This window comes from Monodelphis domestica, chromosome 1 (genome assembly GCF_027887165.1).
Source record: "Monodelphis domestica isolate mMonDom1 chromosome 1, mMonDom1.pri, whole genome shotgun sequence".
NCBI classification, from domain to species: Eukaryota; Metazoa; Chordata; class Mammalia; order Didelphimorphia; family Didelphidae; genus Monodelphis; species Monodelphis domestica.
This window is the reverse complement of record NC_077227.1, coordinates 225848381-225871119: the sequence shown is the minus strand read 5'-3', so window position 1 is coordinate 225871119 and position 22739 is coordinate 225848381. Positions and strand designations below refer to the sequence as shown.

Sequence of the window (22739 nt, the reverse complement as noted above, 5' to 3'; positions counted from 1 at the left end):
TATGAGAGTAGGATCTGAGAGATCGTGTAATTCATCCTTCTTCACTTTACAAATGTGGAAGCTGAAGATTAAAGAAGAGACTTTCCACAGTATCACACACCAAGAAGCAAGGGAAGGAATTTGAACCTCATTTTTTTTTAAAGCTCTACCTTCTGTCTTTGAAATGATACTAAGTATTAGTTCCAGTACAGAAGAGTAATAAAGGCACAGATAATTGGGGTTAAGTGACTTTCCCAGGGTCACACAGCTAGGAAGGAAGTGTCTGAGGCCAGATTTGAACCAGGACCACCCATAGGCCTATCCACTGAGCCACCCAGATGCCCCAGCTACTTCTTTCTAATTCCAACATTCTTTAACCAATACTATAGGAGCCAGCCCCCAACCCCTAGCTTAAAGAGAGAGTCCAAAGAAGAAGCAGGGAGCCCACTGTAGTTTTATTTTTCCTTAGATAAATTTTATATAGAATATATTACAGTCAGTAGTCTGACTTTAATCCAAAGAGAACAAGTTATTGCAGTTGTATTCATTGGACCTAACAGTGTAGGGAAAACTTTCTAGAAAAGCTGTCTAATTGTCTTCAAATGGCCAACACAAAGTGCAAGAAGAGGCTTTAAGGTGGGAAAAGAGTGTGGAGGGGGACAGAAACTCAAGAAGTGAAAAAGTGTGTTTTGCAAGTGTCACAAGTGGCATGGGGAGGGGGCAGACTGAGAATGAGGGTACATCAGGGTCACTCTCTCCCTGCCTAAACCCTCCCTGGTCCATCCCTATTTGAATTAGTAAATGAAAAAACAGGGTGAGGAAGTGAATTTCTGGGCATTTCATGGGATCTCAGCAGTCAGCCCTCTAGCCCCTCCGGAGCTCATGGAGTTTGTGAGCAACCTTCTCCAGCTCTGCCTCTATGGCTGCCAGACTTTCCAGCTCTTGGTCCTAGAAAACACAAATGGAAAGGGAAGTAAAGTCCATCCACAGAATCCCTTCTGTAGCCCTAATAAGTTGTAGGGAGATGCTACTCTTGAGAGGAACTTCCAGCAGTCATGTAATCCAGCCTCCAGGTAGAACTATACCTTATTCATATCCATCATATCGGAGCTGTACCCCTATTTCCAGAGCAACAGGAAATGCAGACACAAATTACTTTTGCTATAAGTGGAACCAATCAGCACTCCATATTCTGACTACAGTCCTTAAAGTCAGGAATGATATATATAGAACTGAATGTATAACCCTGGGCATGCCAAAAAACTGGAGTTTGTAGGTTTTGCACTTCCCCCCTCATGGAAAAATGGTAAACACTTTGTAAACTTCAAGGCATTATAGAAATATCAGCTGCCATTATTGTGTTAGAAGAGCCCCGATCTCCACAAATTTTGGGACTTTGGGACCTAAAAGAGACCCTCTTTGAAAGCACAAAGACTTCTTTGGGGAAGAACCCAAGATGGTGGGGTGCATGGGTGTCAAACTCAAATGAACCAGGGCCGCTAATGCACACCTAAGGCATCAGGATGCAAGTCTTAAAATGTAATGTTATCTGTGTTTTGTTAATTTTGTTAACTATTTCTCTATTCCATTTTTTTAAAACCCTAAACTTCTGTCTTAAAATCAATAGTGCATATTGGTTCTAAGCAAGAAGAGGAATAAGGGCTAGGCAATGTGAAGATTGTGTCTTGCCTGAAGTCATACAGCCAGGAAGTATCAAAGGCCAGATTTGAACCCAGGAATTCCCATCTCTAGGCCTGACTCTTTATCCACTGAACTACTTACTCCCTCCAATTACATTTTAATCTAGTTACTAACACTCAGGAGCTGTGTTTGACACCTGGCATACGGGATAAAATTCTAAGTAGAAAAGAACTGAGTTCAGATACCATTTTGGATATTTACAAACTGTGACTCTGGGCAAGTTACTTCTCTATTTTGGTGTCTTTATCTGTAAAATGAGTAGGGGTGTGGAATGGATTTGATGGCTTCTAAGATCTCTTCCCACTCTAATGATCCTGTGATCCAGCCAAGGCTAGATGGAGCAATATTGTCTTCGCTGATAGAGCCCAAGTTTATAAATAAATTGCCCAGCAGCCAAGATTAGACTTTGAAATTGTGTCTGCCTATGATATAGGGGTGTGTGGAAGCATTGGATTTGTAAACTTTCTTAGGTCATCTCATTAATCTCACACCTGAGGGATGAGTCCCATTTACAGCAATCCTGACAAGTGGCTGTTCCACCTCTTAGAACTTCAGCAACGGGAGCTTTGTGACCAAAAAACGACAACCTCTGTTTGAACCTCTATGTTAGGGGAAGCTAGGCAGCACAGAGCATAGAGCACCAATCAGAAGATTCAAATTTGACCTCAGACACTTCCTAGTTGTATGACAAGTCACTTTACGCCTATTGTATAGTCTTTGCCACTCTTCTATCTTAAAATTAATACTAAGACCAAAAAAAACCCCATTTCTTACACTGGATCAAAATCTGCCTCCTTTTTTAACCCAGGATCAGAATATTTTAGAGTTGAAGGGGACGTCAGGGGTCCTCTAGTCCAACTCCCTTTTACAGATGATGAAATTGAGACCTGAAGTGAAGTAACTCACCTTTTCATCATACAGAAAATGTGGCAGAGCTGAAATTCAGAATCCAAAAGCCTTTGACTAGCATTCTTTTCATTATATCAGTACCCCTGTGGTCCCAGTTTGGCCCACTGGGGCCAAGCAGAACAAAACCAGGCCCTCTTTCAATCATGACAGCCTTCAGACAGACTCCTCCCTAAGGACCCTGACATGGTACTCCAGTCTCACAGTCTAGTGGGGGAGAGGAAGTTAACACCCAAGAAACAATTAGGCAGTAAAGTCTGTTAGGTGCTGAAGGAGTTTATGGGCGGATGAAAGCAAGGAGGCTGCAGTGATTAGGAAATGCTTCCTAGGCTGCTGGATTTGATCTCTATAAGGGAAGTACTCTTCTCTGCAAGCTGATACAGCTTTTGGATTCTATTTTGAATTAAATCTTTTCCAGCTCTAGAACATGTATAACCAGTAGCAAATTGTTTACCATTTCAGGAGGAAAGAGAGGGAACCCAAAATGTTAGACAGTGAATGCCAAAATTTGTTTTTACATGTGAGGAAAAAAGAAAAAATTCATTTAAAAAAGTTTTTCAAAAATCTAATCCACCTAGCTCCTTCTTGCCAAAGTAGGTAATTGCCTTCTCTGCCATTCAAAGCCTTGGAATTACCTAGATCCCTAAGGTGCTAAATAACTTATTGTGGGCTTAGAATGTTAATTTAAGCTGGTACCCATAAAGCAGAGTTTTCTATTCACTAAACCAAGCTAACTCTTCAGAGGAGTCTTTTTCCTTTAGGAACTAAGCTCATTCCAACAATCTGTGAATGCTCTTGCCTAAAACTGGAATAGGTCCCATCAGCTAAGAAACTTATTTGCTGAGGCAGCAATACCCTGATTTAAATATCTAGAAAAATCACCTGTTCCTTCAGGAGCCTACCCACTTCATAGAGATTGAATCCAACAACCTCCTTTTATAAATGAGGAAATCAAGTCACAGAAGTTGAGTGTCCCAGGGCTCAGCTAGTAAGAAATGGAACTGAGCCCTTGAAACCCTAGAATCTGGCTTTTTGTTGTTTTGACCCAGATCTCTGGGCCTTCTTAGGGCTGGAGTACTCTCTCCTTCTAGCCCAACCCCTACCACACAACTATAAAGCATTAACATCAAGGTCTTATCAGAGCCTTTTTCTCTAGAAGCTTGTCCTACTCTGGGAAGAGCCTTTTTAGCCTAGATTCTCCTCTCCTTCATTTATAGGCAACATTGGTGCAGTAGAATGTTAAGGAGCAGCTGGGCCTAGAGTCAGGAAGATTGATTTCAAATTAAATCCAGCCTCAGATACTGACCAGCCATGTGACCTTGGGCAAATCACTTAACCTATGAAAAATGGAGCCTGCAGCTCCAGAGGACAGCTTATTTCATAGAAATGGAGGGAGGGTAATAGAACTGGAAGGAAAGACTAACTCATTCCACAGATGAGAAATCTAGGGTGCAGAGAGATTAAACACCATGCCCAGGGTCACATAGTTGGAGCAGCGCTGAACTCAAACCTGCAATTTCCTGATTCTAAACCCAATGGGCTTCACCTATATTGTTTAAATTGTTTGCTCTTGGGTCCCCATTCTTCCTCACCCATCCCCCCCAAAGGTCAGTCCCTGCCACTCCATTATCATACCAACCTCCGTCCTTCGGTTAGCACTTCCCTCCTCCTCCTTCTTCTCATCTGGGTCACCCCTGAGAGAGAGAGGCAAGCCTGCCTCAGTGCTGTCCTCTCTGGAGTGAGCTTTCCAGGTTCTCCTTGAGAGCCCCATGGGGCTCCCAAAGTCATACTTGTGGGATCGGAAGGAGAGTTTCATGGAGCGGTCTGGCTCTTCCTCACTGTTGCTCTCCTCCAGCCGCTTCTTAGCTGTCAGCTCTCTGGCTAGCTCATCCATCTTGTTCCACCTCTTGGAGTCATCCCATTCTTTGGAGAATTCCTCTTCCAGTTCCTGACTCTTGCTGACCCTGGGGCTGAAGATGTCTTCGGGGGCTGTTGTGTCCTCCTCAGAACGTCGGCTCAGACCCTTTTCCTCCTGGGATCTCACTTCCTCTTGCCCAACCTTCCCTTTTCCATTCAGGTCTGGTTGACCTGAAGTTGATGGCACAGGACAGAGAAAAATATCTGATTGGAATGTGTCTCTGGGGCAAATCTTAATCTCAGCCTGTCCATTCACTGGCTATGTGAGGTTTTGCTAAAAATCCTCTCTTGAGTCCCGTTATCTGCTATAGGATTATGGACGAGGCCAGACCTGAATAATTTGTTATTGCCACATACCAAACCTAGCAGGAATGTCCCTAATTGGGGCAGATTAAAAGTGACACACTTGGTTTGCCAACTTAGTTCTAAATAAATTCTTTGAATTATTGAATTCTAAATAAAGTCTTTGGAGAAGAGAGACCCTTGGAGAATCCTTTAAAGAAAAGGAGACAAACATTTATTAAATGCCTTCTAATATCACCTAATTCTCACAAAAATTGTGGGAGGAAGGTACTGTTATCCTCATTTTATTGATGAAGGAACTAAGGCAGACACAGATTAAATGATGTGCCCAGAATCATGTTACTAATAAGGCTGTGAGGCTGAATTTGAACTCAGCTCTTCCTGATTTACGGGCCAATGTTCTCTCCACTACTGCCCCTGGCTGCCTCCATCTCCTTCAAAAGAAATGCAAGTAGGAATGAGAGGAAGCCTTATTATTTGTCCTAATATTTCATGTTCTAAAACCCCTTCTAGTGCTATTGCTGTTCACTCACATCCAATTCTCTGTTCATGCACTACCACATGCCAATACTATCCATTGAGTCTTCTTGGCAAAGATATTGGAGTGGTTGGCCATTTCCTTTCCAGTTGACTAACAAACTTGCCCAAGATCACACAGCTAGGATCTGAAGTCGGATTTGAACTAGGGTATTCCTGACTCCTAGTCAGTTAGTACTTCTAGGGCTAACATTCCTATTTTAAAGTCCTTTCCAGCTCTAAAATAAGACCCCTTCCATACTAATACTTTATTTCAGTCAACATTTATTTCTTTTCCTCTAAACTCTTACTCTCAGTCTTAATAACAGCTCTAAGAGCAAGAGTGACTTGCCCAGAGTCACACAGCTAGGCAGTATCTGAGTCCAGATTCGAATCCAAGTCCTCCTACCCCCAGGCCTGGTGCTCTATCTACCCAACTGCCCTGCTGACTACTCTGAAAGCATATGCTGTCTTCTTGATTTCTTCAACTTTTTTTTAATGCATGCATTTCATCTTTTTGCATTCACATTTTATTTTCTGAGACCCCCATCGTGTATCAGAAAGAGCACTGAACTTGGAGCCAGGAAATCTGGGGTTCCCATTACACTTTTAATACTTATTAGCTTTTTTGGGAAAGTAACTTCATTTGTCTGAACCTCCATTTTTGCAGCCATGGAGTGGGCACAGCAATACTTTTGCTACATACCTCAAAGTTATTGTAAGAAAAGCACTTTGTAAGTATTAAAATGCTATCAAAATGCTGGCTTTTTTGTAAGTCATTTATAGCAACTTGGGTTGCCAGTTCAAAGGCACCTTAGATCTCATGTAGTCAAATGCCCTCATTTTATAGATGAGGACCTGAGGCTCGGAGAGGTTGACTTGCCCAGGGTCATCTAGCTAGTAAGTGCTAGAACCAGAATTTGAACCCAGACCCCCTGATTACAAATCTAGTGTTCTTTCTGTGCTGCTAACACTGCTGCTTTAGTGGAAATAATATTGATAAATATAACTTCTACTTTGGTAAGTGCAAAGTACTTTACACAGTTTCATTTGATCCTCATAAAAATCCCCTGAGGTAGACACTTGAGAGATAGGATGTGTATTACTTTGATTTGGGTGTGTTCATGTCTTGTCTTTTAAAGATCTCTCACCTTCTGATTTGTGCTATCAGGCCCAAGGCAGAAGAGAGGTAAGAACTAGGCAATTGGGGTTAAATGACCTGCCCAGGGTCACAGCCAGGAAATGTCTGGAGCTAGATTTGAACCCAAACCTCTTGTTCCCAAACCTGACTCTCAGTCCACAGAGCCACACAGCTTCCTCATTTATGTCTCTTTATTTAAGGAACCGTGCACTGGGCTAAGAATTAAGAGACCTAGATTGAGGCCACAACACTGATCCTTAATGTTTAGGTGAGTTTAGGCAAGTAAGCTAACTTCTCTAGACCTCATTGTACTACTCTCTAAAATGGGAACAACACTGTTGTGATTTGTAATGTGAACTATTGAAATTAGAGCTTATCTAAGCCCTGGAACCCAAACTAGACCTAATTGTAAATTCACAGATTCGTGGGTTTGTGTCCAATAGCAAGCAAATATACAACCAGGGGTTTACTGGGAGAAATAGGGTTACCCTGGACCATGGCACCCCTAGCAAGAGCTCTGCCATACATACTGTCTCCCTTGGAAGGCTCCTCCTTCTCATCCAGGGGTGGGCTGGTACTGAATGGGCCCGTGGGGCCTTCTTCATCTGATGCTTCTTTATTTCTCCCTTGGGCTGGATGGGCCTCCTCCTCCTCCTCCTCCTCCACCCCTTCATTTGCATCCTCATCTTTCTTGGAACTTGGTTCCACCTCTTTGAGATCCAGACTCTCCTGAGAATCGCTGGAGCGGTCCTTGCTGTCTTGGCCGGGCTTGGAGTCTCTGTGCTCCTCGGTGGTCAGGCCGCTGTCCAGGGTGCTATCGGAGCTCACCTCCTCCGAGGCCTCCCTGGCTTCTTGGGGGTTGGTCTCTTTGGGCTCAGCTTCTCTTTCCTCCAGGCTCTTTTCCTCATTAGACTCACCAGCATCTTCAGCAGGCGTCTCAAGGGAGGCACCCCTCGATTCCCCTACAAGATGGGCATGGAAAAAGGAGACCATGAACACAGACCCAGCAGACTCACGGGAAGGTCTGTGTCCGATAGCCAGACCAGCCTTCCTGCGGCCTCTTCACTTGTCTCGCCCCGAATTCATTCCCTCCCCATTTAGGAAGCAGCTGAGTGTCAGTAGGAGATGTAGAGAAGCCACAGTCCCGCTCTCAGATTATCACAGCTTAAGCCCTCTGTCTGTCTCCGGGTCCTGAACACGAATGCGGAGCCCAACCTTTGCACTCGTACTTGAGACGTCTCACACTATGGTGCCCTTCTGAATTACAGAGAATTGTGACATGGTTCATTCTGCATGGATTAAGATTGGGCAGCCTGTTGTATTGGATAATGGGCCGGACTTGTAGTCTGAAAGAACTGAGTTCAGATCCTACCACTGACACTAGCTTTACAACCCTACTCAGTGGCTTCCCTTTCCAAGGGCTTCAATAAATTTCCTGGGATTTATGCAAGATAACAGGGGTTACATAATCTGCCTTATAGTTGAGGGTGTCTTCCACACACTTAAATGGGCAAATCCTTCCTTTACACATGAATTAAAACCATTATTAATAAATCCTTCACTTAAACCATTAAATGATATAATGGACTCCATCTTAGATAGCATTGACTAGCAGAAAGAAGCCTGACCTAGAGACCAAAAAGCTTGGGCTCAAATAATAATAGAATTTATATAGCATTTTTCAGTTTGCAAAGTATGTTACAAATATTTCATCTTCACAACAACCTTGAGAGGTAGGAGCTATTATTATTCCCAATTTACAGAAGAAGAAACTGAGGGGGCAGCTGGGTAGCTCAGTGGATGGAGAGTCAGGCCTAGAGACGGGAGGTCCTAGGTTCAAATCTGGCCTCAGACACTTCCCAGCTGTGTGATCCTGGGCAAGTCACTTGACCCCCATTGCCTAGCCCTTACCACTCTTCTGCCTTGGAGTCAATACTGTGTATTGACTCCAAGACAGAAGGTAAGGGTTCAAAAAAAAAAGAAGAAGAAGAAACTGAGACAGACAGCTTAAGAGACTGGCCTCAGGTCCCACAGGTGTTATCTGAGGCTGGATTTGAATCCAGGGCCATCCAATTACCCACAACCTAGCTGCCTAATCCTAATCCCTCTATTGAAATGCCACCTGTGTCGAATAAAGTCACTTAACTTTCTTATGTGACAGGGATAATATGCATGACTTCATATGACTGTTCTTTGGTCAGGGGCATTTGATTTGACTAGTTTGTCTTGAGGGGCAACTAGGTGGTGCAGTGGATAGGGAACGGGGCTTGGAGTCAGGAAGACTCCTCTTTCTGAGTTCAAATATGGCCTCAGACACTAGTTCTGTGGCCCTGGGCAAGTCACTTAACCCTGTTTGCCTCAGTTTCCTCATCTATAAAAGAAGGAAATGGCAAGCCACTCTAGTGTCTTTGCTAAGAAAATGCCACAATGGTGTCACAAAAAGCTGGCAACAACAAAGAATCTGTCTTGAATCTTGTTGGAGGGGGATTAATTAGTGAAAGCTCCTAATTAAAAATTTTTCACTAAAATTATAAAATCATAGGATCCTACCTTTGGAAGACACTTCAGAAGCTAATCTAGTCCACCTGGCAATTAAAACACATCTTCAGTAAGTCGCTGCCCAGCCTCCTCTTAAGACCTCCAGCCTTTCAAGGCTGTCCATTCCACTTGGTTTATCTGATTGCTAGAAAAGTTCTTCCTTCCACTGATATGGTATGTAAACATTTCCTTTCAAAAGAGAGCATTCCTGCAAGACTTCCTGGGAAAGCCTATGCTACCTTTCCTCACAGGACATCATTAGAAGCATCAAAGAGCTCGAAGGAAACTTAAAGACCATTTACTCCAACCCTCTCTGCCATTTTACATATGGGGAAACTGAGATCTAGAGCAATGAACTCCCGTGTCCAAGATCACAAAGCAAAGTCATTTTGACCATGGTTGTCCCGAGGGTCTAATGAGATAATGTCCATAAAGTTCTTGGCAAAATTTTTATAAGTGGAGGCATTAAGTTGATAAAGAACTGGCCTGGGTTTAAGACCTACCTTGACCCCTACTCACTGCCATCCTGGACAAGTCACTTAACTCTTTGGCGTCTTCTCAGCTACAGAGTTGTTATTGTTTGGCATTTATTGGAGGGATTTCTTTACCATGAGCTGGAAGGGACCTCTGAGGCCAATGAGCCCAATTCCCTCATTTTACAAATAAGGTAACCAAGGCCCAGAGGACTTGAGTGACTTGTCCAAGGTCACATAAGCACACCCCTTGATTTTGTTGAGCTTCAAGTAATTCCTCTGTAAAATGAGAAGGTTGGGTTACGTAGTTCCCTACACCAATGAAACCATAGGTTTGGATCCTCACCCATTCCCCAAATTATGGTCAAAGTTAATGTTTTTAAAGCCCAATCCTGGCCATATCTCCTCTACTCAAGAACCCCCAGTGGCTCCCTATTTCCATTAGGATAAAAGACAGATGCTTCTGTTTGGCATACGTAAATGTAATTTGACTTCAGCCAGAGAGATATGGGAAGGAGCTAGGAAATGGATTTTGGCCCTGATTCCACCCCTAAATAGTTGTGTGAGATGAGATTTGGCAAGACCTAAATGGTCTCTTCCAGCCCCAATTTAACCATCAGGTAAACACAAGGTTCTCTCTACCTGAGCTGAGGCAAGACCACTGCCCACCTCCCTGTAAGGCCCCAAAGAGGAGCTGTGGGAGAGTAAATTGAGATTTAAAGTGCAAAAAGTCCCTTTTTGGCCAAGCCTGAGAAGATGGCAAGGGCCTAACAGAGGGCTGTCTGTGCCCCAGATTGGGTCTCCTAAGTAAGCTCTATGACCCTAGAAAGCTCTCTAGCATCAGGAAAGATGATCCCTATTCACTCGGGAGCTTGGAAACTGCTCGGCTCCATCCTTGCTGACACATCAAGGCCTAAATCCCAGCCACGGCCACCTCTGTCACCCGTGCCAGAAGGCTGACTCGGCACACCAGAGAGGCTGCTCGGAGAGAGGAGGTCGGCAAGAACATCTACGTTTGTCCCCATTCTGGTGTGTTCTGGGCAAAGCAGTTGGTCTGGTACTGACCCTTCCCAGTGGTCTCTTCATCATGTTGCTTCCCAAGGACTTCAGAAAGTTCATCCTCAAAGCCTCTGTCTTTCTTTTGCAGCTGGGCTCTCTCATTGGCACCTGAGTTGGGGAAAGAGAAGAAGAAAAAGCAGCCCCTTTAAAAGAACTAGAAAGAAAAAAAATAAAAAAATTAAAAAACTAGGTTTCAACCTTTCAAATATTTGAGATGGAGAAAAAAGCAAGAACTTCAGTTTTCTCATCCATAACACAGACCTGACGATTCGCTGTCCCAACCACTTCATAAGGATTATATTCTTGATAAACCAGTGTTTTTAAAATTAAATTTTATTTTTTCAATTACATAGAAAAACAATTTTTGACATTGTTTTCTAGCATTTTGCAATTCAGAATCTCTCCTTCCCTCCCTGGGGTGGTAAATAGTCTGTTATAGGTTATACCAGTGCTCTCATGCAACCCGTATTTCCATATTCCTCAGGGAGGACCTGGATTCTAAACCCAGGTTTATCAGTACTCCTTTGACATGAAACAAGTTAGCTTCACTGGATCTTAGTTTTCTCCTCTACAAATAAGGAATTTGGACCTGTAAGGTCTCTTTCAGTTCTAAATCTAAATTCAGTTCTAGATCCTATTGCAGTAACTTCATAATTTTGCTCTTTGCCTCCTGTCTCCCTTTCCCTCTCTCCTCATTTCCTCCACAGCTATTGAGTTAATGTTCTTTATAAAAATCTCTAACATTCATTTTTTTAAAAAATTGAGTTCTGAATTTTCTCCCTCCCACCTCCTCCCTCATCCATTGAGAAGGCAAGAAATGTGATTTCAATTATAAAAGTGAAATCATGCAAAACAATTCCATATAAGCTCTGTTGCGAGATAAATAAAGTGAAAAAAGGATGCCTGGTTCTGCATTCAGACTCCCTCAGGTCTCTCTCTGCATTTTTCTTGGATCATTGAATTGCTGGGAATAGCTAAGTCACTTATAATTGGGCATTGTACAATATAGTTCTTATTGTTCTGCTCACCTCCCTTTGCATCAGTTCAGGTAAGTCTTCCCAGGTTTTTCTGAAACCATCTTGCCCATCTTCCCTTATAGCACAGAAGTGTTAAATCACAACCACATACCACAACGTGTTCAGCCATTCGCCAATTGATAGGCAAAGTTAATATTCTTGAAGTCCAGACCTGGACATATTATTCTTCTGCCATTAGGACAAAATGCTTCTGTTCAGCATTTACACATCTTCACAACCTGGCTCTGGGATGATTATGCATTATTCATCTTCACATCCTCTGTTTTAGTCAAACTGGCTCACTTGCTATTTCCCCGACAGAATACTGTCTCCATGCCTTTGTATAAGATGTCCTTAGTGCCTAGGAGGGGCTCCTTCCCCACTTCTATGTCTCAGAATCCCTGATTTCCAAGGCCATTTCCTACAGAAAGCTATCTTATCTTCCTTTCAGGACCTCCCCTCTGAAATTACTACGCATATACTTCATTATTCCTTGTCCTGTACACATATTATTTGCTTTCACCAGACTGTAACTTCTTTGAAGGCAGAGATTATTTTGGTTTTGTCTTTTATCCTAAGTGTAAGCACACAGTGTCTGCTCAATAAATGCTTGTTGAATACACGAGATCACAAAACTAACAGACTTGGGGCCCAAAATATGCCCTTTGCTCTGAGATTTTTAGATTCTATGATGTTAGAATTAGACCCCCATGCTTGCTTACACCTAACTCAGGGCTATTTTTCACCCATTATGACCTGCCATTCTTCTAAGTAGGGAAAAACCAGTTCCTGTGGTTGGGAGGGAGCTAAGAAAGGGGCATGAGAAGAGTCTAAAGAGAAGAGAAGCCCATGAAATGAAGTCCATTGAACCAGAAATGAGACCCCAGACAAGGAGGTCATAAGAAACTCAGAAAACCACTGATTCTTTTTTTGAGAGCAATGCCAGAGTCAGAGGAATCAGCAAAGGGGGATGGAAAGTTAGGGAACCTCTTTAGGAAAGGTCATAAATGCTCACATTCTCCTGGAAGCTTCCCAGGAAGGAGCAGAGAATCCCTCTGAGACTTTAGTCAGCACCTGCTGTGCCAGCATTTGGGGGGATGGACAGGAAGAGGGTCTAAGGCAAGGACACACTAGGGACAAGGCATCTCTAGATGTAAAGCCCAAAATACGTCACCTGCTTCCATTTGAGGATCAAAGACCTAGAGTCAGAGAGAGCTTGTTCTAAACACTGCATAGAACCACAGAATAATGGAACTGGAGGAAACTTTGGAACATGTTAGCTCTGGAAGGAATGTTGGGACTTAGAAAGAGAATATTAGAGATGGAAAGGACCTGAGAATATAGAATGTTAGCATACAAAATATTAGAACACAAAGGCCCCCTTGGAATCTAGATACAACTTGTTCAGCCATTCCCCAAAAGATGACCAAATTAATGTTCTTAAAGTCCAGGAAGGACCTCGTCACTCCTCTACTCAAGAAGCACATAAAAAGTGAGGGCAGTGAGGTGACCCAGTGGATGGAAAGCCAGAACTAGAGAAGGGTGGTTCTGGGTTCAAATATGACCTCAGAAACTTCCTAACTGTGTAACCCTGGGCCAATCATTTAACCCCCTTACCTAGCCCATAACCATTCTTCCACCTTGGAACTAATACACAGTATTGATTCTAAGATGGAAGGTAAAGGTTTAAAAAAACAAAAAACACATAAAGCATAGTATGTTGGAAGTTGGAAGAGAATCTACCTTCAGGGCTGAGGATGGACTTGGACAGGATACTCGTTTCATTTAGACCCCAAGGGCAGAAGGGAAGGGTTTCCCAAATGACCATCCAGTCTAACATTCTGTGATTCTTTATTCTAATAGTCTACCTTCTAAAGGTCCCTTCTAGCTCTAGCTTTCTCTGATTCAAAGATAATAATCATACAAGAGAAGTATAAGGCTCCTTGGATTCCCGCTTTGCTTAGAAACAGCACAAGCCAAACTCTTATACATATAGAGAATTAATTTCTCCCCACACAGGGATTATCCTCCATTATATATGAAATAGCTGTAAAATACCTTGGATGGCGAGTTCTTGGAGCTCTTTCAGCAAGTTTTGATGGCGGAGAATTGAAATGATCCTTTCATCTGCAACAACAGATCATTGTCATGGATGGCTTCCAGCAACCAGCTGAGTAAGAATTCCCTCCATATGATCAGCTGCCCACAACATTCAACAGCAGGGCCCAGTCAGATGTTGTATTAGATTACATTCAGAACAGTCCCAGGCTCCTAGATTTTATTGAAAGCTTACCAAAGATATCTGACACAAAGTTCGTTCATCCATCCATTCACAAATACCTTGTAAGTGCACAATTGGCTCTGGGCAAACACCCACTCAGAGGTTCAAGATCTTCAAAGTAGGAACAGTTTTGGTCAAAATCCAAAAACTGTCTCTCCCCCCACTCCCATTGCCCCCCATTCCATCTCCAACCAGATGGTAGAGATACCTCCTCGAAGGGTCTCAAAGCAGTCCTCACTGATGGGCAGTGGGCTTGGTTTGGAAAGGGTGTCAGAGATGACTTCAACAATACACCTCATCACCTGGGAGGGGACAGAGAAGGATGGAAGAAAGAGAAGAGGGAGAGGAAGGGGAGAGAGAGAGAGAGAGAGAGAGAGAGAGAGAGAGAGAGAGAGAGAGAGAGAGAGAGAGAGAGAGAGAGAGAGAGAGAGAGAGAGAGAGAGAGAGAGAGAGAAAGAGAGAGAGAGAGAGAGAGAGAGAGATTAAAGGCTGGCCCTGGCCATGATAGAGTAGAAGAAACCATGACACTATTTGGGGGATAGATATGTCTATTAGTCCAAGTCACCCAAAGACTTAGAGAAAGATTTCGTTTTGGCTTAGTCACAAATTTATACCCCATAGCTAAGCAGCATTTACTTTCTCTTCTCCAACTGTCAGAGTGATTCTAGAGTCTGTGAAAGGGCCACGGGTCCTTCTCAGTTTTGTTTGGTTATGTTTATAAAATAACATTCACAGTTTCAGAAACTGTGTATACTATACTTAGCCTGAAAAAGTGTAGGGTGGTGAGGGAGGGAGACAAGATTGCCTTCCAAAGCTGAAGGTTGATTGGGTGGAAGAAAAAGTAGGCTTTTCTATGTTACTACAAAAGGTCAATCAATGAGTGGAAATTTTAGGAAGGATTTCTTTGACTTATTTATAGGTAGCTAGGTTGTGCATAGTGTACAGTGCACCATACTTGGAGCCAACAAGACTTAACTTTGAAACCTGCCTCTGGCACTTATTAGCTATATGTCCCTAGACAAATTACTTCACCTCCATCAGCTCCAGTTTCCTCTTCTGTAAAAAGGGCATAATAATGGAACCTACTTCATATCAAGGTTATTGTGAGGAATAAATGAGATATTAGTATGAGGAAACTAGGTGGTACAGTGGATAGAGTACTATCAGGAAGACCTGCGCTCAAATCTAGCCTCAGACACTTAATAGCTGTAGGATCCTGAGCAAGCCATGTCACTGTTTGTCTCAGTTTCCCCATCTATAAAATGGAAATAATAATAGCAACTATCTTCTATGGCTAGTGTTAGGACCAAATGAGATAATATTTATGGGGTTCTTTGCAAACATTAACATCCTATATAAATGCTAGCTGTCTTTTTTTTTTTTTTGTTATTACAAATGAGGAATCTGAATTCTAGTGAGGTTAAGTGATTTGCCGAATTACACACACTAAAAGACAGAACTGGAATCCAAACCTCCAACTCCAAATGCTCTGGAGTTTTGAAGTATAACTAAATGCAAAGTGCTAAGGCTCCGCTATGGAGGCTGGCCCAATTCCAGAGGAGAAATCCAATCTGAGCAGCTGGGTACTGAGTAAACAGACCAAATAAAAATAGAAGATGGATCTGGGTACTCAGAAAATTCTTTACCTTCTTCAAAATTCTCTGTTGGGAGAAGACTAAGAGCAATGGACAAATGACAGTGAGACCCATTTCAGATTATGATGTGGAAGAACCTCCAAATAATTTGAGCTGTCTCAAAGTGGCTGCTTTATAAGATAATGTGTCCCCCATGATCAAAGGACTCAAGCCACTCATTGAGGATGTTGTAAATGACACTGGAGTTTGGCATCCCTTCCCAGCTTGGAAAAGTTGTAATTCTGATTCTGCTTCTTCCTGGGAGAGGAAACTAATTCGCATTTTCTGCTGTCAGTCATTTTTCAGGTCAGTCATGATTCACTGAGAGTTCTATTCAGATAATATTTTAGGATTTAGATTCATATGCTGGGTGTCCAAATTAGACAAATTTAAGAACAATTTTTGGACAATGCTGGCCTGGCAACTTCCAACAAAGTTAGAAACAGAGGATTGACTGTCTTTGAGGGAATGGCTAAATAAGTTGTGGGTATATGATTGTGATGGAATACCTCTGTGCTGTAAGAAATGACAAGCAGGTTAATTAAAAAAAAAACCATGGAGGGGGCAGCTGGGTTGCTCAGTGGATTGAGAACCAGGCCTAGAGACGGGAGGTCCTAGGTTCAAATCCGGCCTCAGCCACTTCCTAGCTGTGTGACCCTGGGCAAGTCACTTGACCCCCATTGCCTAGCCCTTACCACTCTTCTGCCTTGGAGCCAATACACAGTATTGACTCCAAGACGGAAGGTAAGGGTTTTTATTTTAAAAAAAAAACAAACAAACATGGAAAGACCTACATGACCTTATGGAGAGTGAAATGAGCAGAACTATGAGAACATTATATGCAGCAACAGAAATATTGTTTGAAGAATGATTTGTGTATTTCCACCCAGAGAAAGAACTGACCAATGGAAATGAGCAAAATATAGTTTGATATAGGCATATATCTTTTTGTCAAATTATGCCTTCTCTAGTGTGGGGAGGAGGAATATACCTGGGAATTTTAATGCAATAAACAAATAAGAAAAAATAAGAAAAAAAGGAATTCTCACTTGCTCATTAAGATGAACTAGATAGTTAGTAAATACTCACCTCCTCCCCAAGACAAAACTCTGGGAAATAATAACAAATTAATTCAGTTCTGCTAGACTTCAAGGAGAGTAAAAGCTCAAGTATATGGGGAACTATGAAGAACCTCTGTGTGTGTCCTACACTGGAACATGGTAACAGGAAGATGTAATGGAAAGAATAGTGAACCAAGAGCCAAAAGATCTGAATTCAAGTCCTAGCTCTGCCATCTACTGACTACAAGGTTCTAGGCAAGTCATTTCAGTTCAAAGAGCCTCAATTTCCTACTCTGTAAAATAAGAGAACAGGACTAGATGATCTATAAAATCTCTCCCAGTTGTTTCCAAATTGTCTCCTATGCTCAATGTCTTATTCCAGATTCTCTCTGAGCTAAAAGGGGCCACCAATGCTAATAGGTTGAATTCCCAGCAAAATAAATGAACCTAAGAGGCATCATGGCATTTCAGAGGTAGTATAGAAGAGTGAAATGAGGACTGGCTCTGGAGACAGAGACCTCCAGTTTGAATTAGCTCAAAAAGTCACTTACCTTCTTTCCACTTCTTCATCTATAAAATAGAGATGTTAATAGCACCTACCTCCCAGGGTTGTTGTGGGGATAAAATGAGATCTTTTTAAAGTGCTTTGCAAGCCTTCTAGTGCTATATAAATGCTAATTATTTATTTAATGATGACAGTGACCATGATGATTTTTTACTGAACTTGGGACTCATAACTCCTAGCTCTGACCCCTACACAGCTCTTACACTAACTGTGCAACTTAAGCAAATTAGTCAATCTTGCTATACATCAGTTCCTTCATCAATAACAGGGAGGTAACACAACTTGTACAATCAGCCTCATAGGGTAGTTGAAAATAATTCACTTTGTGGTATCTAGATAGGACAATGGATAGAACACCAGGCCTGGAGTCACGAAAAATTGAGTTTAAATCTGGACACAGACACTTACTAACTGTGTGACCCTGGACAAGTCACTTAAGCTCTGTTTGCCTTAGTTTCGGTAACTGTAAAATAGTAAAAGTATCTACTTCAATGAGTTGTTGTGAGGATCAATTGAGATAATATTTGTAAAGCTCTTGGCACATTGCCTGGTACATAGTAGGTGCTATAAAATACTTATTCCCCTCTGCAACAGTGACTGGCTCTGGACTCATAGTCCCTGGGTTCAAATACCACCTCTGATACTTACTACCACTGTGACCTTGGGGGAATCACTTAGCCTCTCTCAGCCTCAGCTTCCTTATTTGTAAAATGGGACAGTGGGGCTTGAACTAGATGGCCTCTGAGGTCCCTTTAAGCTCTATAGCTGTAATTCTATAATCCATGCAATGCTATAGAAATAGGAGCTGGATTTGCTATTCCTATAAGACCATCCATTCAGGATCTCCAGGTATATCATAGATCAGAGGCCAGACCTAGAAGGTAAGTTAGCTATCCCCTGGGGTTTACTCTGACATTCCAGAATCCAGAGTATTATCTGTTAAATAGGGGAGCAGGAGGCACCTCTCTTCTGTAAATAGCAGTAGTGAGAAGAGGAGAGACTAAAGGGACACAAGGCTACATCTGCATGGCGCCAAGGCAACCAGGCAAAGAAGCCAATGGTCACATTGACTGGGGGAGCCATTGAGCAAGTTTTGCAATCTTCAATACAGTGTTTTTCAACCTTCAACATAGTATTGTCACATAGCCAGGGCCTGATGAGCCTATGCTGATATCTAGGAACATGTCCCACACACAATGGATGCCTAGGGAGCTGTTATTGACTGCCTAGCACAGCTGGCTGTAGGACTGTGGTCTGTGTTTCCAGGAAGTGATTGTCAAAGGAGGTCGTGAGTGTCCTCTTTTATGGAGCTCTCTGAAAGCAGGATCTGACTTGCTTTGAGTTATTTTGCATTGTAAGTGCTAGCTATACTATGGACACCTACTAAATACTAGTTGATGATAACAGTTTCTGAAAAATAAATTGTTCTAATAAGACAGGTAGTGAGGAAAAAATGGAAGGGACCCAGTGCTGTAAGTCAGGGCACCTGTGTTCTAGTCTCACTTCTGTTACTAATTCTCTGCCCTCAGCCAGATTCTTTTGCCTTTTTGAAATGGGATTTCTCATCTATAAAAATTTTTTCTCACAAGCAGGGCTTTAAATCCACCTGTGTCTCTTTGGCAGTCTGGTGAAACCTATGAAACTATTCTGAGAGTAATGTTTTTAAAAACTAAATTTCAGTGAGAAGTAAGCAAATACAGTGTATATATATTCCAAACCAAATTCATAAAACTGAAATACATTGTGGACTTCAGGATAAGGACTGCTAACATTCTATGTTCCAAGGCATTAATTATCCCACTCTGACATCATATTTCTGTGATTAGGAGCTCTGGGGAAGAATGGATAGCCAATGGAGGGGGGTGTAAATTAGTCGGCTGAAAATCAAGGAATCCAAAGTTAGTCAAAGCAGGAGCTATAAGGCAGTTTGTAAGAACAATGACTTAGAAATCTTTTGGATACTTGGAGCCAGTGATCTTTGCCTTTTTCTGAGTAATGATATGTTGAAAAGACACTAGACCTGTAGTCAATTTTCAGTTCTGCTCTTAATTAGCCAGGTAACCTTTCAGTTTGTCCACGTATAAGATGGGGATAGCTGTATTTACACTACCTGCTTCACAGTATTTGTAAAGATCAAATGAGCTGTTGTGTGTCAAGTATTTTGTACCTCTAAAGTATCATTATAAATGTCAACTATTATTATTGGCTCCCTAATGGAGTATTTTGTAAAGCAACTAAATGGGGAAAAAACAACTAATGGAGATTGAGATTGGTCTAAAGTGAAGCCTGAAATGAGATGAAGTTTGGAAACCCAATTCTGATTTGATCCTGACTCATAACCATGTATGTAAGTGTGTATTGCAGGCTGCTCCAAAACATTATTAGGGAAGTGTACTTCAGTGGGTTTCCTGAAATCAGTCTGTCTGAGATACCTTACCTCCACTGAAATTGTATCTCTTAATAAAATGGGACTTTGAGACTAACATCCAAGTCTGGGTTTTACTTATAGAAGTAGCAAGATTAATGGTCTAAGTACTTATCATTTCCCACTTTAGGGAGTGAAGGAGATGGAGCCATAGCAGGCTAGATCCCTAATGGAGCATTCCAGAGACCAGAGTGAGAAGTAGGCTGACAGCAGGGACTATTTGCAGTTTATCTCACAAGGTCTGTTTCCATGACACAATGAAATAGTACTGAATTTTGGGTCAGAGGATATGGGTTCAAGCTCTGGCATTTGCTACCTCTTTAATCTTGATCCTCTTAGCCTCTCTGAGTTTCAGTTTAATCATGTTTAAATGGGGAATGGAGAGACTAGATGACCTCCAAGTTTCTTTTTCTAGCTGTAAACTCATCCTTTAATGAACATAGAACATTTATTCAAGAAAAATCACCTTCCTCTCTTCAGTCCTTTTTTCAAGTAGAACAGAAATCCTGAAAGGAATGTTAGTATCCAGAGAGGAATAATCAACTAAAGCATGTATAGAATAGGTGTACAAATGGACTAAGTAGTGTTTGGGGTCCATTGGCCACTTGTGCTAACATAATTACACAAATATCTTAGTCCAGTTGTATACAAGTAATTCAGTTGGACACAAATAATTCAGTTGTACAAATTGTATGAGTGTAATCAAACATATGATTAGTTTTAGCTGCACATTTGCACTAGTTCAATTTTAGATTATATTAGTTCAGCTGTATGTGCAAACAAGACTATATATATATAATCATTTCAGTTGTTCAAATGCATTATAAGCATTGTACCTTTAACTATTTCAGTTGTGTAGGTGACAAGTTTAGACTAAGGCAGGCACAGATACAGCCTAACTCCACATCCACATCAGTGGGAGCCAAGGATTCACACAAGATGGTTAATAAGAGTTGTGTTAAACAAACTGGAGAAAGAACTCTAATATTTTCCTTTGCCATATAATTTGAGTGTGAGAAATTATCATTTTGGGGGCCTTCGGCTTTCCTTTATCTAACCCTGTGGCCATGAGTTCACTATAACCATTGGTAGAGATCCAAGAACCCACTTAACGCTTTCACACCCAGAGGTGCACTGAGGCTCTTTTATGTGCCTTACCTTAGTATCACTTTTATTTGCTGGGCTGTTCACTGGGAGTGCAATGCCTGGAAAAGAAAAGAAAAGAGGTTATTCCTCCTGAGCTAGATTTATGGCACACAATCTCCCTTTTACTTGGGAAGCAGGGACAACCCCAAGTAGAGATCTCTCAACCCAGGGGCTCACTTCTCTCCTGATACAGGTTCTAGAATGGGCTCCCAAACACTAGGTTTGCGGGGGGGAGGGGGAGAAGATTCTTCATTACAGCTCCTAATTCCACAACAAATGTTTATACTCTTTCCCCCAAAGATAGATTTTCAGGAAGATTGGGCAAGGGAGTTTTCATAATCATTCTCCCCAGGCCAGAAAGGTAGAGCTGTCCTGAAAAGTATCAATCATTGGACTGTTTGGACAGCTCCCAGCCCTGATGCAGGTCTCCTGGGCACTAATAGGAGGGTTCCCAGATGGCTCAGGAGACCTCTAAGCAAGTGCCAGGAAAACAAAGGCAGCAATTTAGTTAGAAGAGGGGATGAATAAGGAGAAGGGAAGAGATGCAAGAAAAAGGAGGAAGATAGAGGAGGGTGATGGTAGGGTGAAATGGGGAAAAGAAGAGGTGATGGAACGAGAGATTGAAAGATGGAGGAGAGAAGAATATAGGGAGAGATGATGGAGCGGGAGAGGGATATAGTAGGGGAGAGAGATGAGGAAGAGAAGAAGCGAAGGAAAGGAAAAGAGAAACATAACTGAAATCTCCCTGAGCCCTTCCCCCAACTTTGCCAATGACCTTGACCAGCATCAGGCTCTGAGCCCGGGTTGCAGTGGGGGTAAACCCCGGTGGAGAGCTCAGGAAGCAGCAGGGCCCCTTTGCAATAGTAGACCCTTATCCTGGACCTTAGAAGCAGAACCTCAGCCTTCTGTTTAGACAAGCGAAAGGGGAGTGCGAGAGAGGGAGGCTTTAAGTGGCCCGAGTCGCTGTCTCTGTCCATGGTGCTGAAGAGACCTGGACAGCATCGCCTGTCCCAGCTCCCTGTAGTTCTAGACAGGAGAGCAGCTTGGGTACTGCTGAACCTCTCCTTTCTATCCTGCCACCCACCCCCCATCCCCCGCCAATCCTTACCCCTATACCGTGCCTTCTCCAGTCCGGTCTCACTGCTTACCTTGCATAATGGAGCCCAGCAGGAGGAGGAAGGCGGGAAAGCTCATGGTGGGTCCTGGGTCACAAACTCGGCCTGGAATTGACCTGTGGACCTCGGGGTGATAAGTGCTAGAGGTTCTAAAGACTTTGGCAGCTGACGAGGGGGAGTGGGGTGGAAAAGAAGACAAATGTATTGCTATTTTTGAGCTGCCTTGCACTACTGGAGGAGAGGAAACCTGCTTGGCTCTCTCAGAAGAGAGGTGGCAGGGGGCAAAAAACTGTCAGAGAATTGGGGATGGGGGCGGCGACGCCTTGGGCTGTCTCTTTGCCTTTCTCGTCAGCCTGCAGTCTTTGAGCACTCCAACCCGAGCTCTGCAGCAGCAGCTTCCTCACACCTCCTCTTATATACTGCTCCCAGCCTCCCGGAAATGAAGTCAAGGCAAAAGGGCCCGCCCGTCTTCCCCCAACCTCCAGCCCCAATCCATTCTCCATCCTCTGCCCTGCGCAGCTGCTCCGAAGTGCCGAAGTGCCGGCTGTTTCTGCAGGTCTCCCTCAGCCTTCAGGTATCGCTGCATCTGGACTCCATTGCGGCGGTTTCCTCAAGTGAGAGACAGCATCACAGATCCAGGAGGGCAACTGAGGAAGCCAGGGTAATGTAGTGGAAAGTCACTGGATTGAGTCAGAAGACCTAGGTTCACATCCCAGCCTTGCACTTATAAAGGCACTTAACCTCAATTTCCCCATATACATAGTACAATTGGAAAAACGAAGGAATCAAACTAGTTTAGATCTTTAAGAACCTTCCCAGTTGTAAATCCTATGATCCTATGAGTTGAGTCCCAACCCAGTTAGATTCAGCCCAGGACACTTGAGTAGCTACGAGACCAGATCAGCAGTAATGTGAATTTGCTTGTTCAGTTCCCAGAGAAAGAGAAATCCCTGTGACTTGTGG

The 22739-nt window shown here is 42.8% G+C and overlaps 2 protein-coding genes across 2 annotated transcripts in view; one reads left to right on the top strand and one right to left on the bottom strand.

Annotated features, from left to right (window-relative positions):
* Positions 1-22739, top strand: part of ITPK1 (inositol-tetrakisphosphate 1-kinase) — a 386351-nt gene that overhangs the window by 318488 nt on the left and 45124 nt on the right. The window lies entirely within an intron of this gene.
* On the bottom strand, positions 416-22638 carry CHGA (chromogranin A). The gene is made up of 8 exons (XM_007472565.3): positions 21810-22638; positions 20674-20720; positions 14039-14132; positions 13608-13676; positions 10540-10641; positions 6994-7425; positions 4226-4674; positions 416-927 (listed from the first exon to the last, which is right to left on the bottom strand). Exons 1-8 carry the CDS (start codon positions 21853-21855, stop codon positions 844-846), a joined length of 1323 nt encoding a protein of 440 aa, XP_007472627.2. The 5' UTR covers positions 21856-22638; the 3' UTR covers positions 416-843.